General features: G+C 43.0%; 2 protein-coding genes across 7 annotated transcripts in view; both read right to left on the bottom strand.

The window, feature by feature from the left end:
- OFD1 (OFD1 centriole and centriolar satellite protein) overlaps positions 1-7,573 on the bottom strand; it is a 54,940-nt gene extending 47,367 nt beyond the window's left edge. The window contains exons 1-2 of the mRNA XM_036226369.1: positions 7,512-7,573; positions 6,848-6,878 (exon numbers count right to left, since the gene is read on the bottom strand). The gene's annotated coding sequence lies outside the window, so the exon portion shown is untranslated. The remainder of the gene's footprint in view (positions 1-6,847; positions 6,879-7,511) is intronic.
- Positions 2,629-20,869, bottom strand: RAB9A (RAB9A, member RAS oncogene family). 6 transcript variants are annotated; one of them, XM_036226371.1, is made up of 4 exons: positions 20,730-20,869; positions 7,512-7,573; positions 6,699-6,789; positions 2,629-3,717 (listed from the first exon to the last, which is right to left on the bottom strand). In XM_036226371.1, exon 4 carries the CDS (start codon positions 3,684-3,686, stop codon positions 3,081-3,083), a length of 606 nt encoding a protein of 201 aa, XP_036082264.1. In that variant the 5' UTR covers positions 3,687-3,717; positions 6,699-6,789; positions 7,512-7,573; positions 20,730-20,869; the 3' UTR covers positions 2,629-3,080. The 6 variants fall into 6 exon arrangements, with proteins under 6 accessions (XP_036082264.1, XP_036082265.1, XP_036082263.1 ...); XM_036226372.1 differs by lacking the exon at positions 20,730-20,869 and adding an exon at positions 16,289-16,453; XM_036226370.1 differs by lacking the exon at positions 20,730-20,869 and adding an exon at positions 7,962-7,993.
- Between the last annotated feature and the right edge of the window lie 1,722 nt (positions 20,870-22,591).

Here is a 22,591-nt window from a genome sequence, read left to right as displayed (position 1 = left end):
ATTGTGGGGGTGAGACAGGAACAGGTAACAAGAGCCCTGTGAGTATGTTACTGTCGCTAAGTACCAGATCTCATGTGTGACCACATCTTTGAAGGAGCTCAAAGGCAAGTCCAGCGATGAGCGTGCATTGGAGCGGGGGGGGGGGGGGGCTGCGGGGGACAGCGTGCCGGGCACGCAGGTGTGGATAGCTGCACTGGCACGTGGGTTGGATACCTGAGAGGACGGGACCAGGACTGGTATAAGGGGAAGACCACAGACTGACAATTAAGGAAGCTGAAGAGCTAGCAAAGGGCAGATTTGGCAGGTGACATCATTGAAAGTTCAACACAGGAGTATGGAGGGACGTTGGTAGCTCCGTGGGCATCAGGCTCCACTGGGCACAGGTGCCTCAGCAGTAAATTTGTATCGCGCAGTCCCAAAGAGATCCAAAACAAAATGCACAAATCTGGTGTCCTTTCATTTCCTAGGATGCTTCACTGTGGCCCCCTTTGCATTTTATGTAGAGACTATCAGTCTCTGCCCGTGCTACACGTTACCTTTTCGGTCACGTCAGCATTTCCTGGTTGACAGTCCACAGTGGTGACTTCTCAGCATCTTCCGACTGTACACAGGTACATTTTTCTACTTACACTTCACTGCCCCACAGCCACCGGCATGAGAACTGGCGCCGGTGTCACGTCACAGTGAAGGCTTACACAAGTTTTTAGAGAAATTAAAAGTTTTAATATCTAGGATGTTTTAGCTTCAACTAGGGAATTTTCACAAGGGCGAAGGAGGGGACAAAAACTTCCGTTAATCCATTCATGGAATTCTACCTTTCCATCATCCACACAGCGTATCGTAATTGTTATACTGGCTGCCAGATGTTGATGTGTCCGTTCGGAGGCCAGTTTTCCTTAACACTGAACCTTCTCAAAGGCTTTACATCCAGACGGCATGGAAGCAAAGTCACGCAGACGGTCTGACGCCAGGCGGCAACAGTACTGGGACGGGCCCCTCTCCTCCCTGAACTGGGGAGCAAGCTGCACACCTCTCTGCTCGCTTCCCTGGGGCTCTGCAGCTGCTTCCACCCCTCCTGCCACCGACCGCTTTTCTCCCCAACTCTCATTTTCCCGTTTCTGTTTTGTATACATAACACGGGCCAATTAAAATACCTTTAACTTTTTTCAGAAGAATCAAGTTTCCAGCTACCTTCTGCTGCTGGTTGAAGAGCTTTTCCGTCATACATTGTAGTTTATTTAAAGGTTGAAGCTATTCAGTCAGGTTTCATTCCTTAGTTATCACATTCCAGTACCGCGTCCGTTTGGTTAGCCCCTGTTCCCCGGATCCCTCCCTCCAAGTCACCGTGAAGCTGGCTTACTCTCCCTTCCGTCAGCCTGTCATTGTGAAGGTAGAGATCTGTCACCTTGATCATTTTTGCCACCCAGCTCTAGACCTCCCAAATGCCAACTAATCAAATCCTTAAATATTTAGCTGAAAATACATTACTTAAAAGGATGCTTAAAAGTTTTTAAAAACCACTTATTAGTTAAATCTACACAAGTATCAGAATTATATTTTGTAAATACCTACACACACATGTTATGGGCTGAACTGTGCCCCGCCTTCATATGTTGGAAGCCCTAGCCCCAAGTCCCTTAGAATGTGACTGTATTTGGAGACAGGGCCTTTAAAGAGGCCTCTAAGATGAGCCCATTATGGTGGGTCCCAATCTAATCTGACTGGTGTCCTTATAAAAGAGGACATTTGGACATAGACTAATGTGGGGTTAGAGGGGGCATGCTATATTGAGAAAAAAGCAAGTCGCAAAGCAAAGGGTACATTTTTTATTTCAAAACAAAGTCCCCTTGAGAAAAACTAAAAGGAAGAATATATTACACCAACTTGTGAACAGTGGGTTCCTATTTTGTTTTTTGGGGGTGGGGTGTTATTATAAATAATAAAAACTAGAGCTCTAACCTGAGAATATGAAGAAATTTAATTCCCCCAAATCAAAAGTTAAAATGTTTTGCTTATAGCCAAATTGTTATATTAGTAAATTAGACTTTCAAAAGCTTAGCTCACTGTTATACTCTTTTTCAGTGGTTCCGGAGTGGGGCCAGGGATAGAATATATTGTTTTTCAAAATGTACCCCCGACCCTGCAGGACAGCCCCCACCCCAGGTGTGTCCTGATAACCCCACTACAGAGCCGAGCATCCTGTCTTCACTGACACAAGGTCTAGGCACGGGTTTGCCTCTGTAATATGGACTCAGCATGAATAATGGCACAACACATGACTTTTACCCACGAAAGACCACAATTCACTTTATCAGTAAGTCTGGTCAGTGTAGCAAGATGATGAAAAATCTCAAGAGCAAATCAGTAACCAATGTTTAGTGAAAGAAGACACTAAATAAATACACGATCAAATAAAGATGTCTTCATTTACTCTCACACAATGTACAATCCTTGGCATTTCCTCTAAGAATATAAAGCTGGCTTCTGGGTTGGGGGTTGGGGGCTGGGGGCAGTCATGAGCGTGTGGCACATAAATGACGAGTGACTACTCCTTAGACCACTTTTTGTATGTAGAATGAAAACGTGAACACGGGAACTTTAAAGAGAATGAAGAAGTAATCAAATGACTGCGGTGCAAATGCATTAGATTTTAATCTTTAATATCTAACATTATTGCTTTAGGAAATTTTCCCCCAAACCAAGAATAAAATGCTAATTACATAAAAATACACACATACAAAAAGTAGTTGTCCATTTTCCCAGGGAAAAAAAGAACAATAACTTCTAGAATATTTGAGTGTTTTGTTTAATCAAAATGAAAGCCCCGGTCATCTCACTTATTAGCTTTGTAACTTACGTATTTAAATTAAACATTATTAGACAACGGTTGCAATTTATAAATGTAAGGTGCCATTACTGAGTAAATAGGTTGTTCCATGAGTGGATGTGTGCCCCCTCCCACCCACTAATGAAACAGCAGTATGGCTGGTTTAACTTTGTGAGTAGATGATCCACTGATGCAAACGCTCCGTTTGCGTATACGCGTGAGTTGGTTAGAACGCGGGCAACCTCTTTAATGATCAACAGCAAGATGAGCTCGGCCTGGGCTTGTGGTGCAGACTGACTGTGTCTGTCTGAATCAAGTGATCTGACCTGTCCTCCGTTGCAAGCACTCTTCGAACCGCTTCCTCAAAGGCCGCTGCGACATTCGTGGCATCTTTTGCACTGGTTTCAAAGTAAGGGCAGTCGCCGTTGTCCCTGCACCAGGCTCGGGCTTCTTCTGCAGACACCTGCCGTTCGCTTATGTCGATCTTGTTGCCCAAAATCACAAAAGGAAAGCTTTCGGGCTCTTTTACATCCGCGTAATATATGAACTCTTTCTTCCAGTTATTCAGGTTCTGGAAGCTTTGAGAATCATCGACACTAAAAGTGAGCAGGCAGCAGTCGGAACCTCTGTAAAATGGCGTCCTCAGGCTTCTGAATCGCTCTTGACCGGCCGTGTCCCAAATCTGCATGGTAACGAAATGTCCATCTACCTCCAAATCTTTATTCAAAAACTCCACACCTATTGTATGGAAGAGCTGGGTATCAAACTTGTTAGTCACATATCTGTTCATCAGAGAACTCTTCCCAACTCCACCATCTCCAAGGAGAATTACTTTAAAAAGTGATGATTTTCCTGCCATTATTAATCTCACGATCTTTGACTTCAGACCTCTGTAAAATAAAAAGGTACCATTACGTTCCTTTAGGCCTGCACACGGCGTGATTCTGTGAATACCAGCGTTTTAGGGAAATAGAGCACAGAGCCCCAGTTCCTTTCTGCTCAGGCAGTAGGACCTAACAGCACGAGCTTTCATTTGCGGGGCACTCGGCCACACGCCAGGCACTGCCCTGCCATTACTCCCTACACCAGCGGGGGAGGGCTCGCTCTTTCCCCTGTTTGGGTCTCGGCTGGCTGAAGCTGGCACTCAAGGCCAAGTCTCACCCCAGATACCTTACTCTGAACTGTTCCTCTCTACTTACAATAAGCCCTGCCACCATTTGTTAGAGATGCTGTAGGAGACCAAGTAGGCGAGTCTCTGTAACAACTTCAAACAACTCTTTGGTGACACAGTGAGGTGTTCACTGATGGCTTTCCTCTCCTGCCAGGGGTTTTCTTGGCAACCCCTGCATTCTTTATTCCAATGCTGTCGCCATGGTAGCAAGTAACCGGGAAACCAGAACCAGAAGCTGAGTGATCTGGCAGTAAACAAAAGCCAACTACTGAGTAAATGGACTCTGTTCTCTTCATCAGGAACACTATTTTTAGTTTGCCGAAATTAATGCCAGCCCAATTTTTGACATAATATCGTAATATAGCACATTCGACTCACGATACTCATTTAGGCAGTTCCACCCCTTAACAAACACGAGCTGTTACTTGTGTGTTTCAAGGGGGAATGAAATAAATCTTAGGCAAAAATGGGGTGCTCTGCACACCCCTTCGGGGAAACCCTGCGGCAGGAGGAAAAGCTCTCCTGCACTCCAGGCGCCGGCCTGTCCCGGTGGGGCTTCAGATGCCCGTGTACAGACGGCCGCTTCTACGTGCTGTTCTTATTTAGACTTCTGTCCCAATTTTTTGTTATGGAAAATTTTAAGCACACACAAAATTTCTGAATAATGAGAATAATATAATGAAACCCCATGGACCCTAAAGCTAGCTTCAGCAATTATCAACTTATGGCAAATCCTATTTCCTCCATAACCACTCCCCCATTCTCCCTTCTCCCCAGTTATTTTAAATCAAATGGTATCACTTAATCTGTAAATATTTCAGTATTAAGTGGCTTTTAAGTATATTAAGACTGGTAAGAGACGACAACCTTTAGCGATGCACTAACGACTTTCTGCAACGATGGAGATGTCAGTGTCTGCATGGCAGCCACTAGCCACGTGTGGCTACTGAGTACTTAACGAACGGCTAGGGGAGTGAAGAACTGATTTTTAAATTTTATTTAATTTTAACTAATTTGAATGACCACATTTAAATAGCCAGTAGCTGTAGTGGAGAGTGCAGCTCTAAAGCGAAAATGGGAGTTAAGTTTAACATGGAGGTAGACACTGTGAACCTCAATGGGAGGTAATGAGACATGAACAATAACTGTGATTCTGACTGAGATGAATCTGCAAAAGCACTGCAGTAAACATTATCTGGCGATCTCCTAGTTAAATGCAGATATGACCTGGTGTAATGTAACTGAACACGCCCTTTAACATGCAAGAATTTCGTATTTCTAACTACATACCATACTATGCTGGTAAAACCTGTAGCAATTTGCCCCCAACTCTTACTGGCTCTTTTAAATTACTACTATAGTAACTATTGCTATAATAAATACAATTTAAATTGGCCAGCAAAAGTATGAGACAATCAAGGTGCATACTTCTTGGAGACTTTTGACCACCAAGGGATCACCCTGCCCAATGCCCAGACTAAATTAATGTCAGAAAAGAAAGTGAAATAATCTCAAGCCTCTTAATTTTCTGACATAGGTAACAATGTGCTAAAGCAGTTCATTTGCTTAATTCTTTGCAATCTTGCTTAAACAACTTAAACTTACAGGAAAAGGAACAACGAAACCAAAAAAGCGCACCAACCATTCCGCCACACGGAAGGCATGTCAGACGTCCCCTCCTTAACACTCTCCCATAGATCGAGACGCAACTCCACGCCCAATGTCCAAGGCAAGACACTTGGCCCCGCTCCCCATTCTCCGCTCCAGCCATTCGGACATGCAGCAGGATGGGACTGAAATCCACTTGCACTTGCTCAGCTCGTGCACTCTCCCTTGTCTCCACACGGACCCCTGTTGCCCTGTGCTAGTGAGCCCACCCTTCTTCGCTTAACCCACTGCTGGGCCCTCAGAACCCTTCGACACGGTCATCGCCAACACTGGGAACCTTCCCCAGCAACCCCATCCAAGGTTGTTCCTTTCACACACATTTAAGGCACACGTTGTATAATGAGTGTGTAAAAGACATGTGTAAGTCCAGTCTATCGTTTATCCTAGCATTGTAGCAGGCCTCTAACTGCCTTACCAGACACAAAGTTCCATTGTACAGCACTGGATTGTTAGAATCTTTACATCAAATTATAAACCAGATAATGCAATCTAACAACCTCCACTCAGATGACTGGTTGCACACATCCACCAAATTAAGTCTCAGAAATTCCTTGGGATTTGTCATTTGTAATTTTATCAGGACACATTGATAGTTCTTTTTTCATAATGTGGAATTTCCTGGTTTGTGATCAAACACATTTTCTGATCAAACAAATTTGGAGACTGCTAGACGCACACATCAGGAAACAGGGGACAATGTTTACATTTCCCATCTATATTTTGGGGCCTCTCAGATATCCTATTTGGGAGTATGTTGGCATTTGCTAAAACAACAAATATACATACATACAAACATCTCTCTGATTCTAACTGTAGAGTTGTATGTAAACATATATGGTGATACAAATAATTTTACAAACCATCTTATTTCCCAAAAGCAACTAACAAAAGCTAGCTTCATGCAATCTATACATTAATATAACCTTAGTTTACAGATGTTAAAAGCATTCCTTTTCTTCTCAGTAAAATCTTTTGAAACTTTAGTATGAGCTGAATGAATAAAGGTATTCTATGCTATTTTTGAGAACTTACCTTAAAATGTAATGTGAAGTCTTTTATACTCCAGTTTGGAGTGACTGCCCAAAGGCAACAATCTTCACCAAGGTTACGGTTAGCAATTCAGCTAAATTCGATAAGAAATCTGAATAAGAAAAGTGTACTACAGAGGTAATAAATCTCACCTTAAATGTTCAGTTCAAGCATCATCATCATCTGCAAATAAAATGTCAGAAAGCTCACCTTAGCAATGCACATTCGCTTTCATAATTTTAAAGGTAAGCACAATAATTAAAATGTGAAAGAAATATCTGATTTCTATTAGCAGCTCGATTCCTAATTTAAAAGGAAATTGCATCCAAAAGCTGCACATGACCTTTCTCACTCTAAAAAAAGTGCTAGAGTTAAATATTACACACTTCAATCATTGTTTTTCAAAGTTTTTCACTTGCCCAGCCTTCTTTTCTAAGTTTTACACTCAGACAGCTATAAAATTTTGCTAAGATGCAATGTAAAATATTTCACTCATTCTTTAAAATTCTCCCAAATTGAGTGGCTCAGAATAATCATATTCCAGAGAATAAAATAAAACTAATGCAACAAGGAAAAAAGAAGGGCCACGTGAGAGAGAAGCACCAATGTGACACAGGAGACGCTGGGCTAAGGCTAAGGCAGCAGAGTTGGAAAGGTTTCTTCTGGGCGGCCAAGGTGAAATCTTTCCTGTGGCCAAATAAAAGCCCACTGTCAGAAAGAACTGGTTCCTGGTGCCAAAGGCCATGAACGCAGACCCGTGGGCAAGCTACTTGACATCCTGAAGCTCATGAGGACAGTGGTGACAACAGTACCTACCTCTAGTGCTCTTAAAGCAGTTCACCACTGTGCCAGGCTCATGACAGGAGTGCAGGAAGTCTCTGTGGAATGAATAGATGAAGAAGTCTTTACTGGTAGTTTTACAAAAAGGTTTCTTTTATGGCCATTTCTTCAAATTTCAGTAAGAGTTACGGGCAGAACAACTGAGAGGATTAGGCAGACATTAAGAAGCCAAAGGATCCTAGCCTTAGAGACCAAATCAACGTGATGGTTTCCCGTAATGAATGCAGAGCTGTGCTAAAGGACCAGCCTCTCTGGGTCTAAACCAACAGTTTCGATCCCTTCTCCCTCTTAAAGGCAAAGGGCATTTCGTGGGACTTAATATACAGTAGTCCTTAACTTATAAGTTCAATTGATGAAAAAAAATGAGACTCTTCAAAACCTTGAAATTTTGGAGTTAAGAATAAAACAGTAATGATACTGGCATACCTCAGAGATATCGGGGGTCCAGTTCCAGACCACTGCAATAAAGCAAATATCACAATAGAGCAAGTCACATGAATTTTTTGGTGTCCCAGTTTATATAACAGAGGTTTATACTTCAGTCTATTGAGTGAGCAATAGCATGTCTAAAATACAATGTATGTGCCTTAATTAAAAAATAGTTTATCGCTAAAAAATGCTAGCCATCATCTGAGCCTTTGGCGAGCCATAATCTTTTTGCTGGTGGTTGCCACAAACCTTCGATTTGTTTTTTTTTAAAAAAGGCAATATCTGCAAAGTGATAAAGCAACACGCAATAAAACAAGGTATGACTGTAACAACAACAACAACGCTCATACTGACTGAGCCATGGAAGCCACTGACCCTGCTCCGCTGCATTCACTCCTCACCAGTCTCTTTACCCCTACACTCCAGATGAGGACACTGACTCAGAGAGGTTACATACCTTGGCTGAGCACACAGGAAAAAACGAGATCTCAATGCAGCTGACTCACTACTCTAAAGTCCAGCACTAACCCACTAGGCTCAGCTGCCTTTGCACTTATTTTTGAGCGTTTTCCTGTTGCTGTTGCAGGTGTAAGCAGTTGCCATGGTAACAGTCCTTCAACTACTCGCTTTATTTCAAAATCTGCACAAAAACAAGTTAACCTGACAGAACTAGTAGTAGTCGATCCATTGTATATAGTATAAAGCATATGTGCGGCCTGTTAGGAAGCGGGCCACGCAGCAGCAGGTGAACAGCGGGCAAGCAAGCGAGGCTTCACTGGCAGCCGCTCCCCGGCAGTAGCATCACCGCCTCAGCTCCGCCTCAGATCATCAGGCCTTAAATCCTTATAGGAGCACCGGTCCCTGGTGCCCAAAAGGTTGGGGGAGCCTAGCGTTCAGTGGAATGAGTGGAAAGGAGTTTTTCAGCAAACACTTAGTGAGGGCCTACTGTGTGCCAGATGCTGAGGATGTGAGCCACACCCTGTCTCCACACACAAACCCATGTAGGTTACAACCGTGGCAAGTCTTACAAATAAGAGGTACAGAATGAAACTACTCACACTCAACCCAAAACCAAAGAACTTAATCGGTGCAGGGATTCTGCCCAGTGTCTCCCTTGGTGAACGAGAGATGAGATGTGTAAACCTCAGCTCCATCAGACCCCCAGTGTGGGCATCTCAGGGGCATCTCACAGAGCTCCCTGTGATTTCAGCCATCAGAGGGACTGAAACTCCATACATTATTCTGAGTAGCTACTTCACCTGCTACTCAGTTAAAGAAAAAGCGATTACTTCCGACGCCAGAGGAAAAGTGTGCTGTGTTCAACAGTGTCAGTGAGAGACTATACACCAGCTTCCAGTGTGGGCTGTTCTAAAGCAATGTCTCAATGACCATGAGTCGTGTGCCGCTGCATGCTGGCCTTGGAACAGAGCCTCGCCAAGGTCTGACGCCACTACAGATGGACGAGCTAACCACGGGGTAAACTCAGGAGGAGGAGGACACTGTGAGAAGAGGGGAGGGAACAGGAACCAGGAAGTGGGACCAGCCCAAGCCAAGGCCTGCCCAGGCAGCCTGGCATCTACTGGGAGAGCCCAAGGTAGACCCCAAGGTAGACCCATGCACCTGGAGCCCAGAGACACAGCTCTATGCACATGGGGCTGGAGAGAGAGGCCTGGAGCAGCCAGGGCCTTCGAAGCCTAGGAAGGATTTCTGGAAAATGCCCTAAATGCCTAACTGGGGGGTGTTCTGCACACCTCGAGGAGACATGGGACTGCAGAAAGATACCCAAACAGTATGCCCTCCATCATCTCACCATGTAAAAGCTTGCAGATTTACATTAAAGTCACAAGAAAACCTAGAATAATCAATACCAAGTTCAATCTTCAAAGTTCTGATTTGATTGCAAAATCATACTTTTAAATATCAAAAGCATATAAAAATGAATGAAAAGCTTCATTTTCACTTTAAGTCTAGCTTGACTGAACGCTGCAGTAAAATGAAATGGAAATCATCTTTCAAATTTTTTTTAAATACTGCTAACAGCCATACCTCAAGGACAATTGCTTCCTAAATTTTTCTGTAACTGATTATATTAAAAATAACTCAATATGACACCAAAAACACAAGCACCAAAAGAAATAAATAAACTGAACTTAATCAAAATTAGAAACTCGTGTGCTATCAACCAAGTGAAAAGACAACACACAGAATGGGGGAAAATATTGGCGAACCAAATATCTGATAAGGGACTTGTATCCAGATAAAGAACTCCTACAATTCATCAATAAAAACCAAATAACCCAATTTAAAAATGGGCAAAAATGGTCAACATCATTAGCGAGAGGGAAATGCAAATCAAAACTACAAGATACCACTTCACACCCACTAAGATGGCTAGAATCAAGACAATGAGAAGTGTTGAAGTTGTGGAGAAACTCTAATGCTCATATACTGCTGATGGGAATGTAAAATGGTACGGTAACAACGAAAATCAGCTTGGTGGTTCCTCAAAAAGTTATACATAGAGTTATCATATGACCCAGCAATTCCTTAGGCATATATCTAAGAGAAATAAAGACATACATCCATATAAACACTTGTACATGAATGTTCAAAGCACCATTATTCATCACAGCCCTAAAGTGGAAACAACCCAAATGTCCATCAACTAATGGACAATAAAATGTGGCATATTTATACAATGGAAGATTAATCAGCCATGAAAAGGAATGAAGTGCTGATATATACAACAAAAACGTAAGTAAAAGAAGCCAGACACAAAAGGCCACGTATTATATGATTCCATCTATATAAAATGTTCAGAATGGGCAAATCCATAGACAGAAAGTAGATTTCTGGTCCCAGGAAATGCGGTGAGAGAGGTAAATAGAGAGTGACTGCTAATGAGTATGGGGTTTCTTTGGAGGAGGGGGTGAAGATATTCTGGAATTAGCCAGTGGTGATGGTTGCACAACTTTGTGAATTTACTAAAAACCACTGAATTGCATATATTTGAAAGATGAATTTTATGGTGAGATATAAAGAATATAAGTATATATTTATAGATACATACGCACATGTGCGCACACGGCCTAAGGTCTTATTACTAACAAGACCCTAAAATTAGATTTACAGAACCATAGTTTCCTTGCCCCTTCAGCTGTGCCTTCTTAAATAAAACAGTTACAGGCACAATAGGTACTATTTTAGGATCACAATACCATGTGCTGGTACCAACACGCATTGTATATGGCACACGCTAATCTGAATGAGAAGTTGGATAAGTAGAGGTCACTGGCAGGAAAGAAAAGAAATGAACCATGTTTTCAGAAGATACTTCAAAACTAAAGATAAAAAGAGAGCATTGTATGTCAACCCTTTCCTTTTCATAATACGATTTTTTCAACTTTTCCATTGTGGATCTTTATCTTTCACTCTCAATTGTTTATGGATAGTTTATCAATAGTAGCCTTGTCTCCCACCTTCTCCAACCCCTAGCTGGCTTTCAAAGCCGTACACTACAATAAACCAAGGGGGAGTCAGACCCGAGCATGGAAAATATACATCTCTAACAGGAATGTTTAATTAAAGGTAGACATTTTTTATTGGTCATGGATCTCACTGTTTCCATTCTTACAGATAACTAAATCCATGTACATCTGCATTATTTTTATTATACAGGATTCTGAGCATGGCATTCAGAACTATCCAAACTCTAGTACAAGCCTGTCCCAATTATATCCCTCCAAGTCACCATCCCTACACCTATCACAGGTATTTACTGTCCAGCCTTTTCTTTGCTCAGGCCCTTATCTTGAAGGCCTACTTCAAATCACCTCACCTAAGAGGCTTTCTAGGCTCCTCTCCCTAATCCTTCTTTCTCATCATTTCCGCCCCCATTACAGCTCTCATTCGCTTAGGATCTAATCTATCAGTTGTGCAAGTGTCTGTTTCCTAATTACAATGTCAATTCCCTAGGCGGGACACAAAACACCTAATGCCATCATTCATTTGCCCTCTTGTTCTGCAACATCTTGTACAAAGCTTTAAATATGGTGAGGTACCAAGTAAGTGCTAAACTGAGAACAAAGTAAGTTACTTCCTCCTTTATTCTTATTCTATTCTTATTTTTCTACTTGTACTTTCCATACTTATAATTCTGTTTCTCTAATCAATCAGTTCTTCCCCCATTCTATTTTTGAGGTCTATTAAAATGTATGGAAAGTGACAAAAAAAATTGATTCTTACTTGCAAGTCTAATGAGAAAACCACTTTAAAATAAGATCTATTGACTGCAACAGGAAGCTGCTGAACATTAAAAAAATGACAACATTCCTCTAACAAGCAGTCAAAGGTAGAGAGTAGGCTGGGTTTGTAAACTACTTTTCTCAAAATTTCAGACTTTGAAACACATACTCTGTAAGCCCCTTACCAGTTCTCACTTCCAAACTCTTAAATTGAATGTATCACTCCTGGTTTAATTTAGGAACATATTTCCACCACCACTCCCCCCCCGAAAATCATACATTCCTTTTGCATTCATACTGAATATCCTAGAGACATACCACTTATTTCATTTCATAGCTTGAGAAATAGGCTCAAAGAAACTAACCAAGGAAAACAAAAGCATGAACAATCTCTTCATTATTTCTATTTTCCCTTGAGCTGTATTTATTTCCTCATATTATCTTAAATGTGTGTCTCACTGAGTCTAATTAGTCCCACTCGGTTTCTCGTCTTCCTGGTTGTCTTGCTGAAACGTAAGAACAAGCAGCAAGTTGAGAAAGTCATTAAGTGTGATGGGTGCTATTTCTATAGCAAGAGGTGGACCAAAAAAAGGGTTCAGGTGGAGAATAAGCAAAATACCATGGGACTAGACCAACCTGGAGTGTGACTTACCGGATGAAATAAATTACTGAATCGACCCCTGGGCATTACCTCACAGAGATAGCTAGAGAAGGAAAAGTGTAATCAAACCACATTATCACGATCCCAGAGCAGCTAGACCTATTTCAAAAACTCATTGCAATAAGGACTTTTTTGAAGATCAATCATTTAATTAAACTTCTAAAAACTCACAATTTTGCTTAAAACGAGCCATCTCTGTAGTATACTAACTAATCATTAATCATTGTGGAGAGAATGGGAAGGGAAAAAAGAGAAGGAAAAAACAGAATTGCTAAAGAAACTAAATCTTCTTAAACCAGACCTTTCTGCAATGATAAAGGTGCTCTACGCTTGCGCTGTTGGATACAGCAGTATTAATCACACGTTGCTACTGAGCACCTGCAACGTGGCTGGTCCGACTGAGCAACTGCACTTTAAATTTTTATTTAATTTTAATTACTGTAAATTTAGTGCTGTATTGGACAGTGTACATATAGTGTGCTTCGCTGGGAGTCCACGAAGGAGCTGCAGGGGAAAATGCACCTCCTAGAATCACACGTGAAATAAGGGTGAGTGTATGGATGGAAGCACGTGTGCTTGAGCTTTTTTCTGGAAAGAGTAAAAAAGGTTTCATCGGATTCTTCAAGGAATCTGGACCTCAAGAAATGATAAATACATGTCTGCATCATGCGTATATTACATGTAATCCATTGTATAGCTCACTAACACTCTCAAGGCTTTCATCTTTACTTCACATAGCTATTTCTCGTTCTCTCCCTCACTCGTCAGACTTTATTATTACACTCTGACCATGAACTGTGACGGTTCAGTAAACAGACTCACAGAAAACCACTAATCTTGAGAGTGAGGGTAACATTTGGTTCTTTGGTTATGTTTAATTTGGTCCTTAAAAGGAACAAGCATAAATAAATTTACCTATAATAAGATACTTACCCGTAAAAGGCACTTAAAATGCTTGACAATAGAGTGGGAACTGTTTAAGGTTGCACTTTGGGGGACAGAGTTAAAATGCAAAGAAACAGATAAAGTACTGGAAATTATGGCTGGGTATTTTGGGAAGAATGCGTTATAAAAGAAATGAATTTGAATATGCATGTTAGAGAAATAAATTAAAGCAGCTAAACATAAATTATGATCTGCAATGATCTGCTGTAACTTTGGGGAATATTGATTCTGAGCATGAAAGAGTTAGACTAGAAACGAGGAGTCTTTGTTTTGGAGCAGAAAAGGGTAAGGGCTGGAGAACTTCCAAATAAACTCAAGGAAGAGTTAGTATACAAACACTGCCCACAAGACATGAAGCCACAGCAAAGTGGAACTTCTTGGCTGTTAGAGAAATTAAGTAAGAAGAGTGGAAATTTCCCAAGAAGATATATTTCAAGAGGACAGCGACATGTATGGCACAGAGGACTCAGCTAGATTAGAGGCTCACATTCTGCAGGAAGGGGTCACCAGGTCAAAATGAGAAGAAACGTTAGGAGTGCTACACGTAGCTTTCCAGAAAGTTCACATCATCCCACCTCTCCATCGACGATGCCCACCAAGGTAATGACTCTGACTCTGCTTACGAAAAACTTTCCAAGTCTAAACTTACTCTGCATCACGACCCATTCCACCTCTATGCCTGATCAACCCTCCACTCTGCTCACCACACACAGGATCCCGACTTCATCTCCCCGCTCTATACATGCAGAAGTCACCAGACACCTCCTAATGGTCAATCCAAGGGCTTCACCTCAGTCCTCGCCTAAATGTCCTAAGGCATGTGCACCCCTAAAGTGAATAAAGAGAAAAGTGCTTCTCTTACAACTTCACGGCGTACACTTTTAGAAAACACCCTCATAGTTAATCAGCGTCCCCCCACCAGAGGCCCACCTAAGAGACAACGAATTCTTTCAGATGTAGCCATTTGTCTAGATGTACATGTCATGAAAATCTCAGAAGGGTACTCTGGCATTTTTTTAGACAAATAAGATAATGGAGGTCCAAATGTGCAAAGATCTTGCAAAGTATCAGTCCTCTAGCTGGAGGAGTAAATGAGACCTTTGAGTCTTAGCCAAGACTCAGCCACAGCCTGGCAGTGACCTTGAAAATGCTTTCTACTTAATGGTCCACAAAACTACCCTGATAATAGGGTTCCGCTTTCTCTCCCTTTCACCCACTTAGCTTTCTGCAACCTAGGTGACTCCCTTTTCTAACAAGCTCTGAAAGCTGGTGTATGGCAAGGTCGAAGGCCTTACCTCTTCTCAAAGCCATCTTCCTGGAAATATAAAAAACCCAGTGCCTTCTAAACTAAAGTCCACCTCCACCCTCCTACCCTTGGGGCCAGACGAAAATTCCAGCCCTTTTATAAGATGTTCATCTGGTACCCTGATTGCAGTTCAAATTCAATATACCTAAAACCAAGCTAAGTATTTTCCCCATTTCCAAAATCTCTTTCTTCTTCTGCCTTACCCACTGCCTTCATCCACACAAGAAACGTGTCCATTTCCCTCCCTACCCACTGCTATTGTCATATTAGCTCAAACAACAAATATTATGACCGGGATAACATTAGTCGCCACTGTTTACCAGTGGACACGTTTCTTGTGTGGATGAAACGTGTCCATTTCCCTCCCATCTATCTACTAGATGTCTGGCATATAGCACCTTCAAATTGCCTGCAAGTTGGACACTACCACTCACGTTTTAGAAGTCAATCAACTCAAGTTCACGAAAATTAAATCACTGCCCCCCCCCAGTCTAATTAAACAGGGCAAGTCACATATGTGTCACCTTGCCTTTCATCAAATGACAGAAAGGACTAAAACATGTACAAACCCAAAAAGAACAAGAGGAAACAACCGTAGGTGAGAAACAGCAATGAAACTGAGACGATGGAAAACAAATGGTCCACAGGTGACAAATCGAAGGGACGAGGAAACCTAACCCACTTCTCGACACTTATCAAGACAGGCCAGCTGGGCCGAGCGCGCAAGGGTTTCTGAAAGGCCGGAGACCCCGTGACCACCCGCCTCTGCACCCAGAGGCCCTTCCTCCACTAGATCTTCTTCCTAAAGAAGTGCGAGCAGCAGAAAACGGACATGAAACCCTGAGGACACGGAGGACGAGGGGAATCGAGCGCCCGGCTGCAGAGGAAGCGGGGCAGAACAAGCCGTTTGACATTTCTGAAGGAACCACAGAGGTCCTGGCCATCTGCAGGCCAGCATGCACGCTGGCACTCGAGGGAGTTCACAGCTGCAACACCGGCTCGCACCACATTCCTTTCGATGACATCATACCTCTGCAAAGCTGGTTTTCCAGGGCTCCGTGATAAAATATCGAGTACTGCGCAAATGTTAATGAGGAGCGGGATATGAGGGTGGCAGCTGTTTGCTCCAAAACAACGATCTATGAAATTTTATTCAAGAGGACTGCACCTCGTTCCAGAGAACGCTCTGCATCCACCGGCATGTGGTTCCCAAGCGCTTCTGTTCTGTTCTGACTTCCCACTGAACCGCGTGTGCGTTTTTAGGCACGGCCATCGGATCGCGGCTCTACACCTGCGGGAAGCTGCACACCGCGGCAGTCGTCTACGGAACTGGCAGTCGTCTACGGAACTCGCAGCCCGGCGAGCGCTGACTTCGTTTGAGCCTGTTAAATCACTTAAACACTCCTAGTTGTTAGAGTTCTGCACAGCAAGTTCGAGAAGCAGAAACCCGAGGCCTTTTTCAAGCTTTTCTCACACTGACAACACAACAACTCTTAGGAGAACTAATGTTCTGAAAACTGCCTTAGCCTCTGTACCCGAAAATCTAACACGATGCACAAGATTTTGGAATGAAAACAGTTCAGTTTACACTGAACAGTTCGGTTTGTTAGTTTACACTGCCCTGCTATCCGTCACACCTAGATAATGAACATGGCCGTGGAATGAATGTTTCAAGTTGTGCCATGCTCTTTGTCTACCCCTGTCAAACAATGGCACACATTGGTAAGGCTTTGGGCCTGGGACGAAAGTGAAGTCTGTGTCCAGACTCCCCACAATGACATGAGCTGGGTTCAGTGAAACCTCGACTGCTTCACGTTTACATTTCGTCCAAAACACACCCGTCTCTCTCCACCCCACGCTGACCTAGCTGTCACCTTACTTACGTGCACTTACCTGTAGTCGCCCACGCCACATTCATGCTAAGCAACAGCATTCCAAACCCTGTACCCATCATGGTCAAAAATTAACAAAAAGTAATGGAAGAATCCAGAAGGCGGAATACTCAGGGCTTAACTTCACAACATGTACAATTACAAGATTCGCTTTGGAGAACAGATTTTTCCTCTGAGTTAGCTAACAAACCCAGGCAGCCCCAGGCTTCCTGGCACGCATAGCCCTGAACTACCTCCAGCCCCACCTACCCAGCGGGAGGCAGCAAGGACTCCCTCCACCTACCCACCTGGGCCTCCCAAGTCCCCCTCTCAGGTATCCTGACCTTTCATTTGCACCACAGTTTTCCAAACTCCCTGAGGCATTTTGTGGGTGCACCCTTCCGCCCAAAAAAATCCTTAATAAGTGTTCTCTGTTAATAATCTACTTAGTCACAAGCCCTATTTTCTTGTCCTTGGTTTGGATTAACAAATTTATCACCTAGCTAGCTTTCAAGTGAGATGTGTTGCACTCACACCACACATCCACACTCACACACACTTCTATTTGGCTTATTTCTTCCTGCTGCTTAACCAGCAAATCGCATGGGGCAGAACTACTTGGAAGCAAATAAATTGATGTCATGTAATCTCGAAGAGATTATAAAGTACAACTGTCTCATTTTACAAAGAAAGAAATGTGGTGAGCTAACTTGGTCAGAGTAGTAAGCCAACTACAGATGGAGCAAGACTCCTCCAAACCAGGAGATGTTCTTCCTGCACTGATTCCTCTTGATCCTTTGTAGAATAAAACCCCTCCCATAAGAAAAGAACACATGCTCCTGTGTTAGAGCTCGAGCCATAGCAATCATCTTTGGGTGTGTAATTCAGCATCGCCTCTACCCAACAGCAGATGATTCCTGATAAGAGGCACAGAAATCTGCTAATTAGCAAAGAACATACTGTCCATCGGCATGAGTCAAAAACCAAAGCTCCCTGCAAAAGATGCCATGTAGACTGACTGCACTGAATAACACTTTGGCAAAGCTTCCTATAAAGAGAGGCAACCCTTTTGACTCCTCCTCTTAATCAATTACTCCCAAAGTTCACCTAAAAGTTACATCTGCCACTGTTATGCCGCAGTACATATGCTGAATGGCCTAGTCTTAGATAGGCATGGTGAAAACAGGCTGGAAAATGACAAGTCCATCTTTAAAAAAAGTCATTTATTTCCTGACTTCAGTGATAAAATTCATGCATAACTATTGTCTAATAGGGCCAAATTTAAGGAAGAATTTTATGCTCAACAAAAATGGCTACTGGATTTGATTCTTATAAATATTCACATGCAGTCAGTCAACCTACAAAGCTGTCAAAAACACATCAACTTTTCCTCATTTCACCTAAGTCTGCTCAGAGTAAATGCCATGTTATAGGTACCTGTGTTTGAGTGTGCGTCTGTTTTTTTGTTGTTGTTGTTGTTTGGTTTTTTGGGGGGGTTTTTTGACACCTGTCCCCAAACCGAATAATAATTTTGTTCTAGGACAAAGTCAGAACCTGACCTTATGACTGTAATTAGACTGTAAGCTCCCTACTGCCCTTCGCACCACCAGCACCTTTGTAACAGTGCTGACGGGCTACTTGGAAAGTGTTTGTTGACAACTGGAATAATACGGAAAGCAAACTCCTTAAGTTTACCAATAGATTTGAATAGCTCGCATGTTCTTTCAGACACTTTTGCCTAAAAAAAAAAATAAAATAAAATTCTGTTATCAGAAATTATTTGCTTACTCCTTGCTCTTTCAAATAAATATGTCTCTTAGTCAAGGGAAATCTCCAAGTTCTCAAATTTCCCTCACCCTTAAAATAATGAGGAGGTATCCTAAAGAGGAAAACGACATTCCATTAGCTACAGAAGCCCTGGACCATGAGCTCTGAAGTTACACAGACCACGAGAAAGCAGGGTTTCTCAACCCCCACACCTGTGACATTTTGCGCCAGACAACTCTTTGTTGCGGGGGGCTGTCCTGTGCCTTACAGGATGTTGAGACGCATCCCTGACCTCTATCCACTAGATGCCAGCAGCACTCTCTCTCAGGTGTGAACCAAAAATGCCTGCAGACATTATCAAAAGTACCCAGTTGAGAACTACCACTCACACAGGCCTGCTTTGAAGCCTGGCTGTGCTCTGTGTGACCATGGGAAACAGACCTAACTCTCCTATGCCCCAGCAAATTCCTCATCTGTAAAACGGAGCTGATGCTACAAAATGCGGTGAAAATTCAATAAAATGATGCAAGTACAGGATTTACACACACAGAACATCCAGTACCAGAGTAGCAGCCCAAGATATGGTAAGAAAGGAGGGAGGCTAAAAACAAAAGAACTTTTAGCTTCAGGCCTCCAAAGTACTGTCGCTTAGATGGAAGACGTGACTGAGATAGAAAAAAATAAAAAGAGATAAGAGAGTTGGGAAAGAGGGAGGTTGGGAAAGAAGGAAGAGTACTAAAGTATTTCCCTAATCTCCAAGAACCTAGCTTGCCAAAGATGTCTACTTAGTTTTCATCGATCCGCTCTAACCTCACAAATGATAAACCAAAAACACCCTCGCGTTACAAAACTCTCTAAAATAAATAAGTCATCAAGCCAGAAAGTTTTTAGTATAACGAAGACGAATTTACTAAAATATCTTCACAAAAATACTGAAAACATCAGACTGCCACACTGCTGTCTTAGATCTGGGAATCTAAATACGAATTTCAACATAAGCTTCTAGAAAAGACCCTAAGAAGTTTCGTTACAGGTCCCTGACTGAAGAGTTCTGGGTTGCCTTCATTTCTCGTTTTGCTCCACTGACCGGTTTCTGAAATTACAGGCCATTTAGGGATTTTCCATAACCCTGGTGCCAAAGACTTGAAAGACACACAAATCAAAAAAAAATTTTTTTTTTAATTTATAAAAAACAAATCGAATTCTGTCTATTGGATTCATCACGACGCTGAAATCCTATAAAAAGATTGTGGTCACGTGACAATTTGGAAACTAGCAGAAAAGTCATTCCTCAAAAGAACCGTGGTCACGGGATGTGTCATCACTTAAAAAGAAACAACTACAAAATCCCTCCAACGACGATTTGGTCGGCGCTTAAAATTCTCATCTTGCCTCTTTTACGTACTGAGTTGGAAGCAAAGTAGTAACACGATTCGGAAAGCTTGGCCAGTGTGACCCCGATAAGAACCCCAACCCGCCTCCAGCCCCCGAGGGCTGGCTCTACATTCCTAACTCCTCACCCAAGTGGTCAGGACGCGTTAGCCAACCTCGGATCGGGCGAGCGCCTCTGCTTTCTCTCCCTGTATCTATCATTCGGGAGCAAGTTTGATCTGGCCGGGCTGGGCTGTGTGGGGGTGTGTGTGCCCGGGCGGTCGGGGGTAAGGCTGGCGTCTGGGAGTGTCCCCAGGGGGTGCGTGCGTGCGTCTCGCCCCCACCAGGGGCTTGTGTATAAAGTGGCCCCCCTCCCCGGGCGTGTGGGTGGCAGAACCCGTCTTTCCTCCTGCGTCAGTCGGTAGGAGGCAAGGGGCAACAAGCCGAACCCCTCTCGGGGCGAGCGAGGGGCAGACGCGGGGCCCGCGCGCCCCCACCCAGCTGCCCAAGGCCCAGGCCGCGCGCTCCCCTCAGACCCTGACTCCGGCGCTCGCGGCCCCAGCCCCCCGCCAACCCCGAGGGACTCCACGACCCGCTCACTTCGCGGCCACACGGCGGACGTCCGGACGCTCCGGGATGGCCTCTCCGGGTGCTATGAGGAAAGAGAGAGGGTCGGGGACCCTACGGGCCGGACGCCGCGTCGGCGCTGCGCGAGTGAGACTCCAGTTGCTGTCTCCCTCCTAGCACCGAGAGAACAACATGGCGACGGGCAGGGGCGGGGCCCGGCGGCGGGGGCGGGGCCTGGGAGAGGGGGCGGGGCCTGGGAGTGAGGGCGGGGCCTGGGGAGTCGGGGCCTCGAGGTCGCTGTCCGCCACCCTCTCGCCCACTCGCAGGCTGTTTGTCTTTGCTAAATCAAGATTTCTCTGCGGGTCGGCTGTTCCTCTGTCCTCTTGCTGCGTTCCAGCCGGAGAGGGCACGACATAATTGTTATCTTTAAGAGTTTACGTAAAGTGAGAATAAACATCGCATAAACAAGATCTTAGAATGTTGAGGTTATGGGAACTCGAATACGTAAAAGACAAACGAGAGATGAACAATGAAAACAGCTGTGATATTGTGGAACGACAGGATTTAAATTAAAATTTGTTCTAAATCTTGTTAAAATTTTGCCTCTGCCATCTCTAGATATAAAGTAGTAGGGGGGAAAGGCAGTATTGGGCAAGCTCGTCTTAATTCCTCACTTATACATGGAGTTCAGCGAATGGGTCTTAAGGTGCTACCCCTGGAGACCCGAAGGGATTTTAGTGACCTCTCAATATACTTTGTGGGGTAGATTTAGTTTATTTATTTTCCAAGAAAAAGATCTCACTTTTATGACTTGCTGGGTTATCATTATATAACCTCTGGCTCTTTAGGGAGTCATTTTCAGGTAATGAATCTAATGTCTTTTCATTCAACAGCAAAAAGGTTATGCTTTGGTTTCTCACAAATATAAAAGACAGAATACTTGCGAAAATGAGGCATGTACAAAATATTGAGTTCCAGTTTGGGTTTGAATAAATTTTTCTTTTATAGAAAAAATATTTTTTTACCCATGCAGGATATTTCCCCAAAGAAATATGAGTAAGGGTTCATAAAACACAAATCTGTTGAAAATAGGGAGGGGAAAGAGATATTCATTACCTTATTTTAAAACACATAATAATTAAGACTATACAATAAAACATAAGAACGCTAGTTAATTGTCCAAAAGAAAAAAATATAGTGTCATGTACATTGAATTAAACTGCAACAAGCAATGTATGATATCACTAAGGAAATGCCACCTGAAAATCATATGTCAGAATCACAATCAAGGAGTGATGGACTACGAATTTCTCTCTTCAACTGCCAATACCAACCAGCTACTAACAAGCGCTCTTATGGAATGATTGTATCTCGGCTTAAAGTAAGCCTTGAGAAACTCAAAGATTTTCAAAAAAGAGTTCTAAGAAGGACCTACAAGTGTTTTTTAGGCTGTTCTGAAACGTAAGGGAAGCACACAACATAATCTGAGTATAGCTTATGGTCAGCACCTAAAGAAAGAATAAGGAAAGTTGCCCTTTCTGAAATAACTATTACTTGGACCCTAGTCAATTGACACAAGAATACTTGTATATTCTGGTCTCTTCCCCCCATTTACTTCTTTACATAATTGATCCGAAGGGCAAGTTTGGAAGATCTTTGTTGTGGGATGTGTGTGGTTGGCAGGCTGACACAAGTTAGGTAGATGGTCTTAAGCTCCCTTGCTCCATGAACTTGTTTACTGATGGAAACCATTTAAGAATTGACCTAGTTTGACTACCTTCATCTAATTAGGATTTTCATTATATTCTGTAAACATCTAATGCATCACTCACGAAGGAAAAAGAGGTCAAGTTTGCTAGACATTAATGATTCCTTTCCTTAAATGACACCTACTC

The sequence above is a fragment of the Rousettus aegyptiacus genome, unplaced genomic scaffold (assembly GCF_014176215.1).
Source record: "Rousettus aegyptiacus isolate mRouAeg1 unplaced genomic scaffold, mRouAeg1.p scaffold_m13_p_9, whole genome shotgun sequence".
In the NCBI taxonomy this organism is placed as follows: Eukaryota; Metazoa; Chordata; class Mammalia; order Chiroptera; family Pteropodidae; genus Rousettus; species Rousettus aegyptiacus.
This window is presented reverse-complemented; position numbering and strand designations above follow the sequence as displayed.